At 45.6% G+C, this 15,254-nt stretch overlaps 1 protein-coding gene across 5 annotated transcripts in view; it reads left to right on the plus strand.

The window, feature by feature from the left end:
• The window catches only part of LOC139235025 (AP2-associated protein kinase 1-like), a 138,568-nt gene that overhangs the window by 80,188 nt on the left and 43,126 nt on the right, over window positions 1-15,254 (plus strand). For 3 of the 5 annotated variants that reach the window (XM_070866114.1, XM_070866116.1, XM_070866115.1), the window contains exons 13-15: window positions 315-472; window positions 4,853-4,966; window positions 9,447-9,542. In XM_070866114.1, coding sequence (XP_070722215.1) covers window positions 315-472; window positions 4,853-4,966; window positions 9,447-9,542 — 368 coding nt within the window. The remainder of the gene's footprint in view (window positions 1-314; window positions 473-4,852; window positions 4,967-9,446; window positions 9,543-15,254) is intronic. The other 2 variants (XM_070866117.1, XM_070866118.1) reach the window with 1 other exon arrangement.

The following is a 15,254-nucleotide window of genomic DNA, read 5'->3' on the forward strand; positions in this document are numbered from 1 at the left end:
CATCAGTCATCTGTCAAGAGTCAATGGGTAGTATTTAAGCATGGAAAACCCTAACTGACGGTATTTTCCAGTCTGCCCTAGTCCAGGAATACCGAGGCTAATTGCTGTCTCAACTGACGGCAGTTAACTTAGCATAGGCCAGGAACCGAACCTTGAACCTTCTTGGTCTGCTCAGTACTACGTGGGGCAGTCCATTTACCTACAAGGCCATTGGGGTGCTCTTGACTTGTGTTTAGTAAAATGCTAGAGGAGCTTCTAGTAAGTTTTAGCCCAACCAGCAAAAGGTGTTAACCGTGCGGCCCTGTTGCAATCAGGTCAGCGACGACCACTCCCTCAGGCTCTCCCCGGACCTCGCAGCAGAACGTGTACAACCCTCCCGACGTCTCGACGTGGAATCCGTTTGCCGACGACAACTTCTCCAAACTTACCGCGGAGGAGCTGCTCAACAAGGACTTCGAGAAGCTCAAAGACGGTAAGGCCGACCTTGAACAGATGTCGTGAGGTATTGATCTTGAATTTGATTTTATTCATAGAATCATAGAAATTTACAGCAGGGAAGGAGGCCATTTCGGCCCATCGTGTCCGCGCCGGCCGACAAAGAGCTATCCAGCCAAATCCCACTTTCCAGCTCCTGGTCCCAAGCCCTGTAGGTTACGGCACTTCAAGTGCACATCCAAGTACTACTTAAATGTAATGAGGGTTTCTGCCTCTCCCACCCTTTCAGGCAGTGAGTTCCAGACCTCCCCCCAACAAGCTCTCAAATCCCCTCTAAACCGCCCACCAATTACTTTAAATCTCTGCCCCCTGGTTGTTGACCCTTCTGCTAAGGGAAATAGGTCCTTCCTATCCACTTATTTACACCCCCCATAATTTTATACACCTCAGTAAGGTCTCCCTTCAGCCTCCTCTGTTCCAAAGAAAACAACCCCAGCTTGTCCAATCTTTCCTCACAGCTAAAATTCTCCAGTCCAGGTGTAAAACTCCCCTGCACCCTCTCGAGTGCTATCACATCTTTCCTGTAATGTGGTGACCAGAACTGCACACAGTACTCTAGCTGTGGCCGAACTAGTGTTTTATACAGTTCAAGCATAATCTCCCTGCTCTTGTATTCTGTGCCTCGGCTAATAAAGGCAAGTATTTCGTATGGCTTCTTAACCACCTTATCTACCTGGCCTGCTACCTTCAGGGATCTGTGGACATGCACTCCAAGGTTCTTGGGAAACGCAAGTGAGCGGTTTAAGAGCAGGACGAAACTGGTGGCGGTAAAGGATTCTACGGTTGGGAGGTCCTGGGAAAGGCTGAGCTACAGTAGAAGCAATCAGGGCTAAATATTACACAAGAACATAAGAAATAGGAGCAGGAGTCGACAATCTGGCCCTTCGAGCCTGCTCCGCCATTCAATAAGATCATGGCTGATCAGATCTTGGCCTCAACTCCACTTTCCTGCCCATTCCCCATAACCCTTGTCTCCCCTGTAGTTCAGAAATCTGTCTATCTCCACCTTAAATATATTCAATGACCCAGCCTCCACAGCTCTCTGGGGCAGAGAATTCCAAAGATTCATGAGCCTCAGAGAAGAAATTCCTCCTCATCTGCGTTCTAAATGGGCGATCCCTTATTCTGAGACTATGCCCCCTAGTTCTAGATTTCCCCACCAGTGGAAACATCCTCTCTGCATCTACCCTGTCGAGCTCCTTAAGAATCTTAAACGTTTCAATAAGATCACCACTCATTCTTCCAAACTCCATTTTCACCTCGGGCAGCGGAGCAAAACGGGGGGAGTGTCGGATTGGGCGCCCGTTGTACTCTGCGCCCGATACTTTGTTCCAGTGCAGTGAATGGAACTGAATATCGAGCGCGGTGTATAACGGGAGCTCAGTCCGATATTGCCCCGTGCTGCTGCACCGTCCGAGATTAATTTCTCGGTCATTGTCTTTGCTATTTTAACAGGTGTGAACCTGTTTCAGATAAAACAAATGGGTTAACATCTCTGTTCATAAAGCGGGCAAAGGAATTTCACGTGAGGAAGTTAAGCATTCGACGGTGCTTTATTTCAACACATTGGGGAAGACGAACGGTGTATCTTTATCTTCAGGCGAACAAGACGAAATTGGATCGGAGCCAGAGCATAATTGAGAGCGATTTTGGCAGAGTCTGTAGTCGTGACATTTGTACAAAGTAATGATTTACGCTTCAGCGGCACTTACCTGCGCGCAGAGATGTTGCAGTTTGTATCCGGCTCTGCGGTGGCTTGGTATTCAGGGGTGTGCAGCGTAGTCACTGTCATGGACGTGTGAGCAGAATGAGCACTGCAGATGCTGGGATGCACCTGGGGATCGGTGTCTGTTTCCAGTATCGGTGGGCTAGTGGCGTCACTGCAGCCAGTGTTGTCACTGTAGCCACTGTTGCTGATGTAGTTCCAGTAATGCAGCAAATTGCAGTGAAGCAGCTGACAATTCATCATAAGCGGTCCTTCGAATCGAGGATGACTTGCTTCCACGTCAAAAAGTTCACAGGTGTTTCAAATGAAGGGCCTAAAATTCCAGGTCCCGAATTAAATCTTGAAGGATGGAAGATGCCTGTGTGTGGATTTTTTTTAATGTAGGGTGACCATTGCACACCCAGCCACCACACAGGCTTGACAAAGCTAGGTCTTGGTCCAGTGGCAAGGGTTAACCAAGACGACTGGAGACCAGCTCTGCTGCACGGACCTAGTGCGCGCACACATCGCAGTGTGGGCTGGGCCCGTGCTGCCCCTGGGCCCTCGCCTCTTCTGAGCCCCGAACCCACGCCTCTCCTCGGCCCCGATCACATCCCTCTGCAATCTCTCGCTGCTCCTTCGCCCCGACCTCGCCGCTCCTGCTGTACCTGCCCACGCTCCAATCACAAAGCTGGATCTTGGTGACGTCCCTCTTCATTGCCGTTGCTCTCCTGCTCCAGTGCGCGCTGCTCTCTGGAGTGGTACGCCACCACCCTGCTCCTTCTGCTCCCCGGCCTGCTTCGATGGTGCTCGCAGGCCGGGAGCCACTCAGACTGCTGGGCTAGGCCGCAACGCTGACAAGTCGGCCTTGTGTCTCTCCCACTAACTTGTTAATTAAACCACAGCGCTGCACTGTCGAAGCACCGCTACTCAGCAGTTTGTGATTTTTTAATTCAAGCCCCGCAGCACTTTTGATGCAAGATTGAGCTTAATTTGAACAAAAGCAAACTCTCGAGTGGTCTGACAGACCTGCTGTTGGGAACTCGCTGTTGAGTGGACAAAAATTTGGCAGCTGGAGTATAATGTTGGAAAGTGTGAGATTATGCAATTTGGCAGAAAAAATCAAAGAGCAAGTTATTATTTAAATAGAGAAAATTTGCAAAGTGCCGCAGTACAGCGGGACCTGGGGTTACTTGTGAATGAAACACAAAAGGATAGTATGCAGGTACAGCAAGTGATCAGGAAGACCAATGGAATCTTGGCCTTTATTGCAAAGGGGATGGTGTATAAAAGCAGGGAAGTCTTGCTACAGTTATACACCATCGGGTATTGGTGAGGCCACACCTGGAATACTGCGTGCAGTTTTGGTTTCCATATTTAAGAGAGGATATATTTGCTTTGGAGGCAGTTCAGAGAAGGTTCACTAGGTTGATTCCGGAGATGAAGGGGTTGACATATGAGGAAAGGTTGAGGAGGTTGGGCCTCTATTCATTGGAATTCAGAAGAATGAGAGGTGATCTTATCACAACGTATAAGATTGGGGCTTGACCAGGTGGTTGCAGAGAAGATGTTTCCACTCATGGGGAGACGAGAACTAGGGGGCATAATCTTAGAATAAGGGGCCGCCTATTTAAAACTGAGATGAGAAGGAATTTCTTCTGAGGGTTGTATATCTGTGGAATTCGCTGCATCATAGAGCTGTGGAAGCTGGGTCATTGAATAAATTTAAGACAGAGATAGACAGTTTCTTAACCGATAAAGGATTATGGGGACCGGGCAGGGAGGTGGAGCTGAGTCCATGATCAGATCAGCCATGATCGTATTAAATGGCGGACGGAGCAGGCTCGAGGGGCCATATGGCCTACTCCTTCTCCTGCTCTTATTTCTTATGTTAAGTAATGGGACCTCCCCTTGGGGACCATTGTGCTGTTTGTCACTGGAGCACATGCAGTTTACCTTTCACACCATGTGAGGGCACCCTTCAGAGATTGGCTTTGGAAACGAGGTTAATTTGGACAGGGACAAAAACTAATAATCAAATGGCTGAGTCACTCCAAGAATTTTTTTTTAAATTCTTCCGTACTTATGTCGCACTTTGCAAGCAATGAGCGTTGCTGTGCTGGGCAAGGATGAGGAAGGGCCCCTTCATGTCACTCCTTAAAACATACCTCTTTGACCGACCTGCACTAATTTCTACTTGTGTGGCTCGGTGTCAAAGTTTTATCTCTAACATTCCTGTGAAGCGCCTTGGGATATTTCACTACATTAAAGACGCTGTACAAGTAGATGATGTTGTTGTTGTTGAAGGAACCCAACAGCCAATCCGCGCACACCAAGATCCCACATACAGCAATAAGATATTCCAACGATTCTCCGAATAAAGAGGTTACTGTTGTAACACAATTTTAAAAATTCAGCCTGATGTGTTTGTATTTTTAAAGGGAAGTTTATTCGTTAAGACGGCCGCCTTTACATCAGCATTTGTAACATGTTTTAAATTGTAGGTTAAGTTAACCACAGTATGGTCTCTTAATAAGAAATGCAGAGATCAGTTGACAAGCGAGTGTTTATCATCGTGGTGGCATTCTCTGATGCAAGAAAGCATTCATTAAATGTAGACAAAAGCTTAAAATTGTTTTGTGAATTTTGCAGGCAAGGTTGAGAAGACGAACACGTCCACCGAGAGCCTGATACCGGGGCTTCCTCCAGTGCCGCTGCAGTTGCAGGCAGACGTTTTTGCAATAGATCCCTTTGCCTCAGAGACAGGTTAGTGCACAAACCAATCCTGCTGTGCTCTTGTGACCGTCGCTTTCACTGTCCGAAACGGTGCTGCATTCCGTGGCTGAAACTACTGCACAGCGGGTCAGGCAGCATATGAAAGCAAAAGACTGGTTCACGTTTGAGACGGTGATAATTTATTAATTCCCCCTTACCCCCCCAAGGGAAGTGACTCGAAATGGAAAAGAAAATGAGACTGAGACTGTTTTTGCGTTAGGAACAATTTTCCCCGGTGATTTGCGGCGTCTTTTTGGAGCAGGCTGCTCTTTTTGGCCTAAGTTGAAAAATCACAGTTTCCCCAATCAATTTGCAGTATCATAACTGTTAGTTATGATTTTTTTTAGGTCAGTTTTTTTTCTGGCCATTTAGGGAAGTTTGACCAGCTGAGAGTTACTCCAGTTCTGCTTAGGCCAGCGTATGTAGCCTCACCAGAAAAATCTTCCGGAGAGTGAGAGTGAGCGATATTTGAGGAAGATTGAGCCCAATGTTCCCTGTCATTTTTTTGTTTGCTGCGTAGTCCCTTTAACTGGCTGCACGGCCCGTTCAATTTTTCCCGCGCGCACGCTTATTTACATTGAAAGGTCCGCTGGCAGCATGCACGAGGTTCCCTGTCCGCTGCGTGGCCGCACATCATTGCAGTAACGTTGGTTCGGCAGTGAGGGGAATTCAGCGCATAGCTTAATGCACACTCAGTCCCAGGATCTGCGGTCGCAGGCTTCCCGCGGGCGGATGCCTCCGGCAGCAAACATTTCTATGAAAGTACCCGGTGGTCCCGGAGGTTCGGAGATTCATGGGCCTGGGGCTCTACGCAGAGGCCTTTGCAGATGCCCAAGTGTCCAGGGAGCGTACGGGTTTCGTACGCTTCACGTGGGCTGGCCCAAGTGATCAGGCAGGCCAATTGTATCTTGCCCTTTATTGCAAAGGGGATGGAGTATAAAAGCAGGGAAGTCTTGCTACAGTTATACAGGGTATTGGTGAGGCCACACCCGGAATACTACGTGCGGTTTTGGTTTCCATATTTACGAAAGGATATACTTGCATTGGAGGCAGTTCAGAGAAGGTTCACTAGGTTGATCCCAGAGATGAGGGGGTTGACTTATGAGGAAAGGTTGAGTAGGTTGGGCCTCTACTCATTGGAATTCAGAAGAATGAGAGGTGATCCCATCGAAACATATAAGATTATGAGAGGGCTCAACAAAGTGGATGCAGAGAGGATGTTTCCACTGATAGGGGAGACGAGAACTAGGGGATATAATCTGAGAATAAGGGGCCACCCATTTAAAACTGAGATGAGGAGGAATTTCTTCTGTGGGTTGTAAATCTGTGGAATTCACTGCGTCAGAGTGCTGTGGAAGCTGGGACATTGAATAAATTAAAGACAGAAATAGACAGTTTCTTAAACGATAAGGGGTTACGGGGAGTGGTCGGGGAAGTGGAGATGAGTCCATGATCAGATCAGCTATGATCTTGAATGGCGGAGCAGGCTCGAGGGGCCGTATGGCCTACTCCTGCTCCTATTTCTTAGGTTACATAAGAACATATCAGAGTATATACGGAATCACCATAAGTATGAATGGGAATTCCCCCAAAAACACGGCAACACTGAAAATATATATTTTTTAAATCACACATTTAAAATGGAATTTAATTAATTTCTTAAATAAAAAGTTTAACTTTTTGAAAAATAAATTCACATTTTAAATGGTCTAATAATAAACTTGCCTTAATAGGATTTTAAATGTTTAAATTATTGAAAACAAATGTATTATTCTGTGCTTTAAAAGTCTTACACTGATTTAAAAAAAAAACAATCCTTATGCCTGCTTTTATCAGTCGGAAGGATTTGAAGGTCATTCGCTGGGTCGGAGTTGAGCAAATCGCCCAACTCTCCTACGCCCACCGCGGAGGCCCTTTAGTTTCGGAGGTGAGCGATCTGACGGAATGTCCAGGTTTAGGCACATTCGCTTAGCATGGTTAAACCCTGAACTTGTAGGGACATCACGAATGTGTGAGCACCTCATACAGGCCCATGGGGAGCACAAATCCAGGCCCTTAGTTTTGAAAAAAACAGCAGGCACCATTTCTCAATTCAAAAGGGTTTGTATAAAAAGATGCATGACTGTGCAGAAGTTCCAAAGTCATTCCCCCCACACCCTTTCTCACTGTTGACTTCCGAGTGCAAATTTATCACTGATTCCCAGTGACCTTTTTCAGCCGTCGCAAAGCTGAGGACTTGTGCAAGTGCTCTGGGGAGTTGATGGAAAAGTCCGAAGCTGAGGACCCACAATAAGCCTCTGCTCCTTGTCGGAGAAGCCCAGTCCAAGTTCAAGAAGAAAATGGGAGGCATCCAGCCACCAGTCTGGATAACATACAGTTTCTTAACCGATAAGGGAAAAAGGGGTTATGGGGAGCCGGGCAGGGAAGTGGATCTGAGTCCATGATCGGTTCAGTCATGATCGTATTAAATGGAGGATCATGGACTCAGATGCAGTATAATGTGGATAAATGTGAGGTTATCCACTTTGGGAGCAAAAACGTGGAGACAGAATATTATCTGAATGGCGACAGATTAGGAAAAGGGGAGGTGCAACGAGACCTGGGTGTCATTGTTCATCAGTCATTGAAAGTTGGCATACAGGTACAGCAGGCGGTGAAGAAGGCAAATGGTATGTTGGCCTTCATAGCTAGGGGATTTGAGTATAGGAGCAGGGAGGGCTTGCTGCAGTTGTACAGGGCCTTGGTGAGGCCTCACCTGGAATATTGTGTTCAGTTTTGGTCTCCTAATCTGAGGAAGGACGTTCTTGCTATTGAGGCAGTGCAGCGAAGGTTCACCAGACTGATTCCCGGGATGGCTGGACTGACATATGAGGAGAGACTGGATCAACTGGGCCTTTATACATTGGAGTTTAGAAGGATGAGAGGGGATCTCATAGAAACATATAAAATTCTGACGGGACAGGACAGGTTAAATGCGGGTAGAATGTTCCCGATGTTGGGGAAGTCCAAAACCAGGGGACACAATCTTAGGATAAGGGGTAGGCCATTTAGGACTGAGATGAGGAGAAACTTCTTCACTCAGAGAGTTGTTAACCTGTGGAATTCCCTGCCGCAGAGAGTTGTTGTTGCCAGTTCATTGGATATATTCAAGAGGGAGTTAGATATGGCCTTTACGGCTAAAGGGATCAAGGGTTATGGAGAGAAAGCAGGCAAAGGTACTGAGGGAATGATCAGCCATGATCTTATTGAATGGTGGCGCAGGCTCGAAGAGCCGAATGGTCTACTCCTGCACCTATTTTCTTTGTTTCTATCGTACAAAATGGCGGAGTAGGCTCGAGAGGCCATATGGCCTCCTCCTGCTCCTATTATGTTCTTATATTCCGCTGCTGAGTCTCTGCTTCCAGCACTCTGCGCTGTCGTGCAAACAGCCAGTGCAACATATTTATTTTACCCAGTCCTGGAGATCACTGAAAGATGCTTTTTAAAGTTGGAGCTGAGCAATCCTGCGACGAGCATGTTTCTACTTTTTTAACTAAAGTTTGATTGGGAAATATATTTGATTGGTTGATTTTGTCAGGTAAATAATAAAGAATAAGATCTTTATTTATTGGGCCCTCTTCCAGAGCTTCAGATGACTTTCCTGCCTTTCCTAATGGTATAAAGTTTTTCAGAGGAAGCTCTCTGAATAATCTCTTCCTGTATAATATAAAAGTAAGCTGGATGATCACGATTTGACCTAAACTTTGACCTGCTGCCGATCTCTGGCATAAATCAATCCAACTACAGGCTCATGTGGAGCATAAAGAAAGAAATATACAGATTTCTATAGCGCCTTTCACGACCACCGGACGTCTCAAAGCGCTTTACAACCAATGAAGTACTTTTGAAGCATAGTCGATGTTGCAATGTAGAAAATGCAGCAGCTAATTTGTGCACAGCAAGCTCCCACAAACAGCAATGTGATAATGACCAGATAATGTTTTTGCTCTGTTGATTGAGGAATAAATATTGGCCAAAGACACTGGGGATAACTCCCCTGCTGTTCTTCAAAGTTAGTGCCATGGGATCTTTTACGACCACTTGAGAGAGCAGACAGGGTCTGAGTTTAGCGGCTCATCCGACAGCGCGCCGCTCCCCAGCGCAGTCCCTCCGACAATGCGGTGCCCCTACGACAGCGCGGCGCTCCCTCGGCGCTGCACTGGAGTATCAAATAGATTTTTTTTTTGCTCAAGTACCTGGAGTGGGACTTGACCCCACAACCTTCTGACACCGGCATGGACCTGTTGGGCCGAATGGCCTATTTCTCTCCAGTAAATACCATGTAAGAACTCTGTGATTGGCTGGCTGGGCAGATAGAAAGCAAGTAAATGATTTGGTGATGTATAATTGCCTTCTGTTTCCTTCTCTCCCTCCTTGCTGCTTTTCTTGCCTCCGCCTCCTCTGTCTGCCTTTATCTGCTCGGTTGGTTCAGCGGAAACGCCTACAGAACTGTTGGTTCCGGATGCTGCCGTTGCGCCAATCAACGTACCTGATCCTTTCACTCCTGTTCCATCATCTGAGCCACCAGGTAATCTGTGCCGAGTCTGCCTTTCAATCCCTTCTAGAGTTGAAGCCAGTCCATTGAGTCCCCTCTGGTGGGAATTAACAGGATCTCGGATCACTAGCTTGTCCAAACGGAGCAAATCTGTTGTTTTTTTTAGATTATCAGTTAACCGAAGCTGATGAACCTTTAAAGGGGTTGTTATCAAGTTAATAGTTGACAATTGGCCGCCGTTTTATCTTTGTCGAGGTGCACAGGAGTAAGTTCCCTGTAACAACAACAACTTTTATTTATATAGCGCCTTTAACATAATGAAACGTCCCACAGTGCTTCACATGAGTTTTTTGAGATGAAAAGTTTGACACCGAGCCGCGTAAGTAGAAATTAGCGCAGGTGACGAAAAGCTTGGTCAAAGCAGTCGGTTTTAAGGACCGTCTTGAAGGAAGAAAGAGAGTTGAGGGAGGGAGTTCCAGAGCTTGGGGCCCAGGCAGCTGAAGGCACGGCCACCAATGGTTGAGCGATTATAATCAGAGATGCTCGAGGGCAGAATTAGAGGAGCGCAGACATCTTGGCGGGGGTGGGGGGGCGATATCTGTGGTCCTCTAATTCTGCCCTCTTGAGCCTCCCTGCCTTCAGCTGCCTGGGCCTGGGCCCCAAGCTCTGGAACTCCCTCCCTTAAACCTTTCCGCCTCTCTACCCCTCTTTCCTCCTTCAAGATGCTCCTTAAAACCTCCCTCTTTGACCAACCTGCACTAATTTCTACTTACGCAGCTCGGTGTCAAATTTATTTGTTTCGTCTTATAATACTCCTAGAAAGCGGCTTAGGACATTGTAATACATTAAAGGTGCTATAAAAATGTAAATTGTTGTAGTTCAAGGTAATGATGCTGTAAATTGTTAGTGGAAGCACACTGTTCCTGTTGCGTGGCCTCAGTTACCCTTTCCCTCATACTGCTGCTGATATTTTGGGACCCCCCCCCCCTTTCCCTCTAGAAGGCTCCTTTGGGAGAAGCAGTGGGGAAATGCTGCTGAGTCTTAGATCCTCTCTCTCTTTCTCAAGGGAACAAAGAGTTTAGTCAGAGGTTGCCCGACCAAGAGTGTTGCAGTGAGGGGATGAAATATTTCACCCAGGAAAAAGCCTCTTGAAATTTGACTGCAGCAGCCCATTAATTTGCACTGGAGCCATCTTCACAGACCTGATTTACTATTTGCAATTCTTGGAAATAAAATAAAACTGGCCTTGAAGATATCAGTTGGTCACAGAAGTTGCAGTTTTAAATACCAAAACCTATGCGACTCTCCTAATTTTTTGTTTAAGTTGACCTTTAATACAACATCATCCACTCTCTGTTCTTGAGATCCTGTAACCCACGAATGTTTTGAACTTCTGTTTCCTGTTGGCCTGAAATTATGTTTTGCCCTTGAGTAAAGAGGGGATTTACCAGGATGTTGCCTAGACTGGAGAATTTTAGCTGTGAGGAAAGATTGGCTAGGCTGGGTTTGTTTTCTTTGGAACAGAGGAGGCTGAGGGGAGATTTAGTTGAGGTGTATAAAAATATGAGGGGCCTAGATAGAGTGGATAGGAAGGACCTATTTCCCTCAGCAGCGGGGTCAACAACCAGGGGGTATAGATTTAAAGTAACTGATAGGAGGTTTAGAGAGGATTTGAGGAGAGATGTTTTCACCCAGAGGGTGGCGGTGGTCTGGAACTCACTGCCTGAAAGGGTGGTAGAGGCAGAAACCCTCACCACATTTAAAAAGTACTTGGATGTGCACTTGAAGTGCCGTAACCTACAGGGCTACAGACCGAGAGCTGGAAAGTGGGATTAGGCTGGATAGCTCTTCGTCGGCCAGCGGGGACACGATGGGCTGAATGGCCTCCTTCCCTGCTGAAAATTTCTATGATTCTGTTCTAAACTGTTAATCATGTTGGTGTCCAATCAGTCATGGAAAATCAGTATTGGGTTTTTCCCTACAGCTTGAACTAATATTGTCATTATCGTTGTTGGCCGTTAATCATTAGAATGTTAGATAGTAACTGATGTTCGCTGTGATCTTTTTTTTGAAGCCGGCACAAATGTATGGATGTTTGCTCTTATTTCCCCTTGTTACATATATTGGGACTGTTTGCATTGGGACCCTTTCTTCTTTCCTTCTAATGCTACCAAATTAGTTGAAAGGGAAGTGCTGTCCCACTTTTTTGTCACCATTCAAAAAAGAGAGGTTGACGCTCAGTGGCTTTGTGCTGTATTCCATAAAAGCGCGGGCTGGAGCCAGCTTGCATTCATTCCCCTTGATGTGACCTTGTGGCGTGCTGCCCTAATGACTTAATAAATGGGCGTGTCGAACTGTGCTTGTTTGTGTTGATACTTGGTGTCTCTGATTCCTCCAAGTGAAAACACACTGCGTTCACTGATTTGCCTCTTGTTAAGGCGAAGGGAACACGACGAATCGGTGCTCGCAAGCTGAGCTACGTGCACAGGACTATGAAGTTCTGCTCCAGTAACGGCACGATCGGGCAGGGCTTCTCACCGCCCACTCCTCCAACCCAGAATCTTGCACAGTGGCGAAGTTGTGTCACTATATGTATAATGCTCAGGATTACATCATCTTTACCACTTCAATGACTTCAGTCACTGGATGGGTTTGTAGGTTTTGGCTGAATAGTTGTGACCAAATGTTTGGCTCCAAACGAGTAATTTCAAGCACATCATCGAATTCCTTTGAAAGTATACTGTCTCGTTTAAGTCTTGTTCAGAAATATTTTGGGGGCCTTTTTCCTTCTCTGGAGCCAACGCGCCACAAAAAGATGGGTGGGAACTTAGTGACACTTAAAGCATGGATTCCAATGCCTCAAGTAAATGTAACCTAAGTTAATCAGACCCAAAGGTCCTCTGGTTCGATCTCTGCCTTGTGTTCCACTAGTTGACTTTGTCTAGGGGTGGCAGTAGGGAATGGGGCAATTGGCCTATGGAGGGGAAGGTCAGCTCGGATTGCTATTCCTGACTGCGTGCCAGCGATGGCTGTAAGGGAGTGAGCAGACGATCACAGCACACTGTAGTCTCCCATCACCTACGGTTGAGTAGTTGAAGGGTCTGTTGCCAGTCGGTTGGAGATTTATGCCGGGGAGTCTGACTGCTGAAGACCCATGCATCAGGAATTGCCGGCACGATAATGTTATAATATAAAAGCACCTTTCAGCAGGAATCTGAAATAAAAACAGAAAATGCTGGAAATCTCAGCGGGTCAGGCAGCATCTGTGGAGAGAGAAACAGAGTTAATGTTTTGGGTATGTAAATAAAACTAGAAGATCCTACTGCGTCCCTGCAGGAACTACCTTCACACTTTTTAATCACAAAGTTTAAAAGGACAGTCACTGGGAGCATGGCAGACTCTTAAAATAAGTTTATTTTCACTGAGCACTTAGCTCAGGACTAAAGCTGAGTGGCCATTGACTTGATGTCCAACAGACCCACTTGGCATTTCTGCCTATTCCATTGCTCCAAAAACTATAATGCGTCACATGGTATGACGGTTGGCAAATTAAAAAATAACATCTTCTGTAGGTAATTTAATATTTAATTTTTAGCCTTGTGTAGGCGAATGTTCGAAATGAACATCTTCTTGAGGGGGAGGGGTGGAAAGAACAAAAGAGAAGGTCGGTGATAGGGTGGAAGACAGGAGAGATTAGAGAGACAAAAGGGATGATGGGCCGACTTGAGATGGTAATGGCAGAAGTTAGAAAAAGCTTAGTCTAGCCTGACCCGCTGAGATTTCCAGCATTTTCTGTTTTTATTTCAGATTCCGACATCCTGCAGTATTTTACTTTTGTGTTCAGCAGGAATCACTGGATTGTGATCGGGAAAGTAACCCATAACCCAGCATAAAGATTTCACCAATTGGACACTTGTCTATAACCAGCCGTCTCCCCTGAATTAAACCACGGTAGATTGTCAGATGCCATGTATTTGACTGAGATCGATTTAAATGAGCACAAAATGGCCAAGCACTCTCTTTCTTCCCCCACTGCTCCCCCTCCCCATTCCCTTCATTTGGAAATAGCATAATTTTCTGGAAGCTCTCGCATTGTGCTTGTATTCTAAACAATGGCTCTCTCATTTTTTAATAGCCGAGTATGAGAGCCATCTCCCCTGCATTCATTTTCTGAAATGTTAATCATTTATGATCCTTGCTGTAGGTTAGATACAAGGTTTTGTCATGTTGGTTGTAGCTGAGCAAGAAAGCTGATTGCAACAATTGGCTGACACTGCCCATTTATTCTTGGTCAGAGGCTGAAAGTGGGAAGAGACTTGTGATGACCTGTAGCTGGGTTAACAGCAGTGTTAAAATCCCACTAGGGTGGGAAAGCCAGGTTTTCCACTGGAAGCCTAACTTGTTACCCTTTGCTAATTTATGGGTTTAAATGGGTACTTTAACAGTACAAGCCTATGCCACAGGTGGATTATATTTACCCACCCTTTAAAGGGTACAAGAGCTAATTAAGAAAGGCTGTCTTTCAAGTTGTCATTCTTAAAATTAGGGGACACACAATATACATTGTTACTTGGAGATGGAATTCAAGGAGCACTGTGTGCTAAATGAAGTGAGGGATGGGATTTGTTCACTAGTCACCACTTCATTTCTCCCATCTTCATTTTCTCCAAAGAAGACAAAAAGAGAGACTCTTTTTCTGTAAGGCTTTTTGGGTTTCCACAGGAGATCCCAACAATGACTTTGGTGCTTGTATATTCTTTGAGTACTGGTTGCCTTACGGAATCCAATTTCTGATTGTCACATAGTGGAGAGTGTGTGTGTATGTATGTGTTTATTTTTTTATATATATATATTATACACACACTAGCCAAGGTGTTTTCCCCACCTTGATATCGGTTGCAAACAACCTTGTTAATTTTTCTAAGATATTTGTCCTGTTTGGGATCCCCACTACAGGCTGTTCAATCTGAAAAAGGGGTTGTTTTCAGTCAGCCATGGGCTGACAACTCTAGTTTGCCATTTGCAACAACATTGTAGGAAAATATCCCGAGGTGCTTCACAGAAGTGAATGAGACCTAAACATTGACACCAAGCCAAATAAATAATATTTAGGATAAGTGACTCAAAGCTTGAGGATCAACCAAATATGGGAAATAGCATATGCTGGAGAAACCTAAATACCTATGGAAAAATTAAAGCTGATGCATGGTAATGGAAGCCTATTTGCAAGGAATACCAGATCTCAATCACAGTGATTTATCCAGCTGCTATGCAGCCCCTACTGATGGTATGCTGATCTGGATAACACTAGCCAGATAACCATGTTGCCTCAGCACTGGGCTGTTTTGGACACATTTGACCAGGTTACAGCCGAAAGGATTAGCTTTCTTGGCTTTGAATTTTCATGGGGACCCAAGTGAAGAACTATGTTGAACTGTTCTCGCATTGAATAGCTACAGGTTTCATTAGATGAAGATAGGATAGTGGTGTCCATCTCATACAAACCCTTGTGGGGCTGAGAACTAGTTTTTCAGGACCATCTGATCTATAAATGTTGGGACTTATTGATTGGACTGCAGAAACTTGCTTGGTTGTTTTACTGAAGACGCTCTGGTACAGTTTTGCAATACCCAAAAGTACAGGTGGATTTCTAATTCCTAGATAAATGTTTATTTTTTGTTCTGAAGCTAAGAATAGTTACCCTTCAACAGTCTGCGTTCATGAGGTATCACTTGCACTTCTCAG

Source organism: Pristiophorus japonicus, chromosome 22 (assembly GCF_044704955.1).
Source record: "Pristiophorus japonicus isolate sPriJap1 chromosome 22, sPriJap1.hap1, whole genome shotgun sequence".
NCBI lineage: Eukaryota > Metazoa > Chordata > Chondrichthyes > Pristiophoridae > Pristiophorus > Pristiophorus japonicus.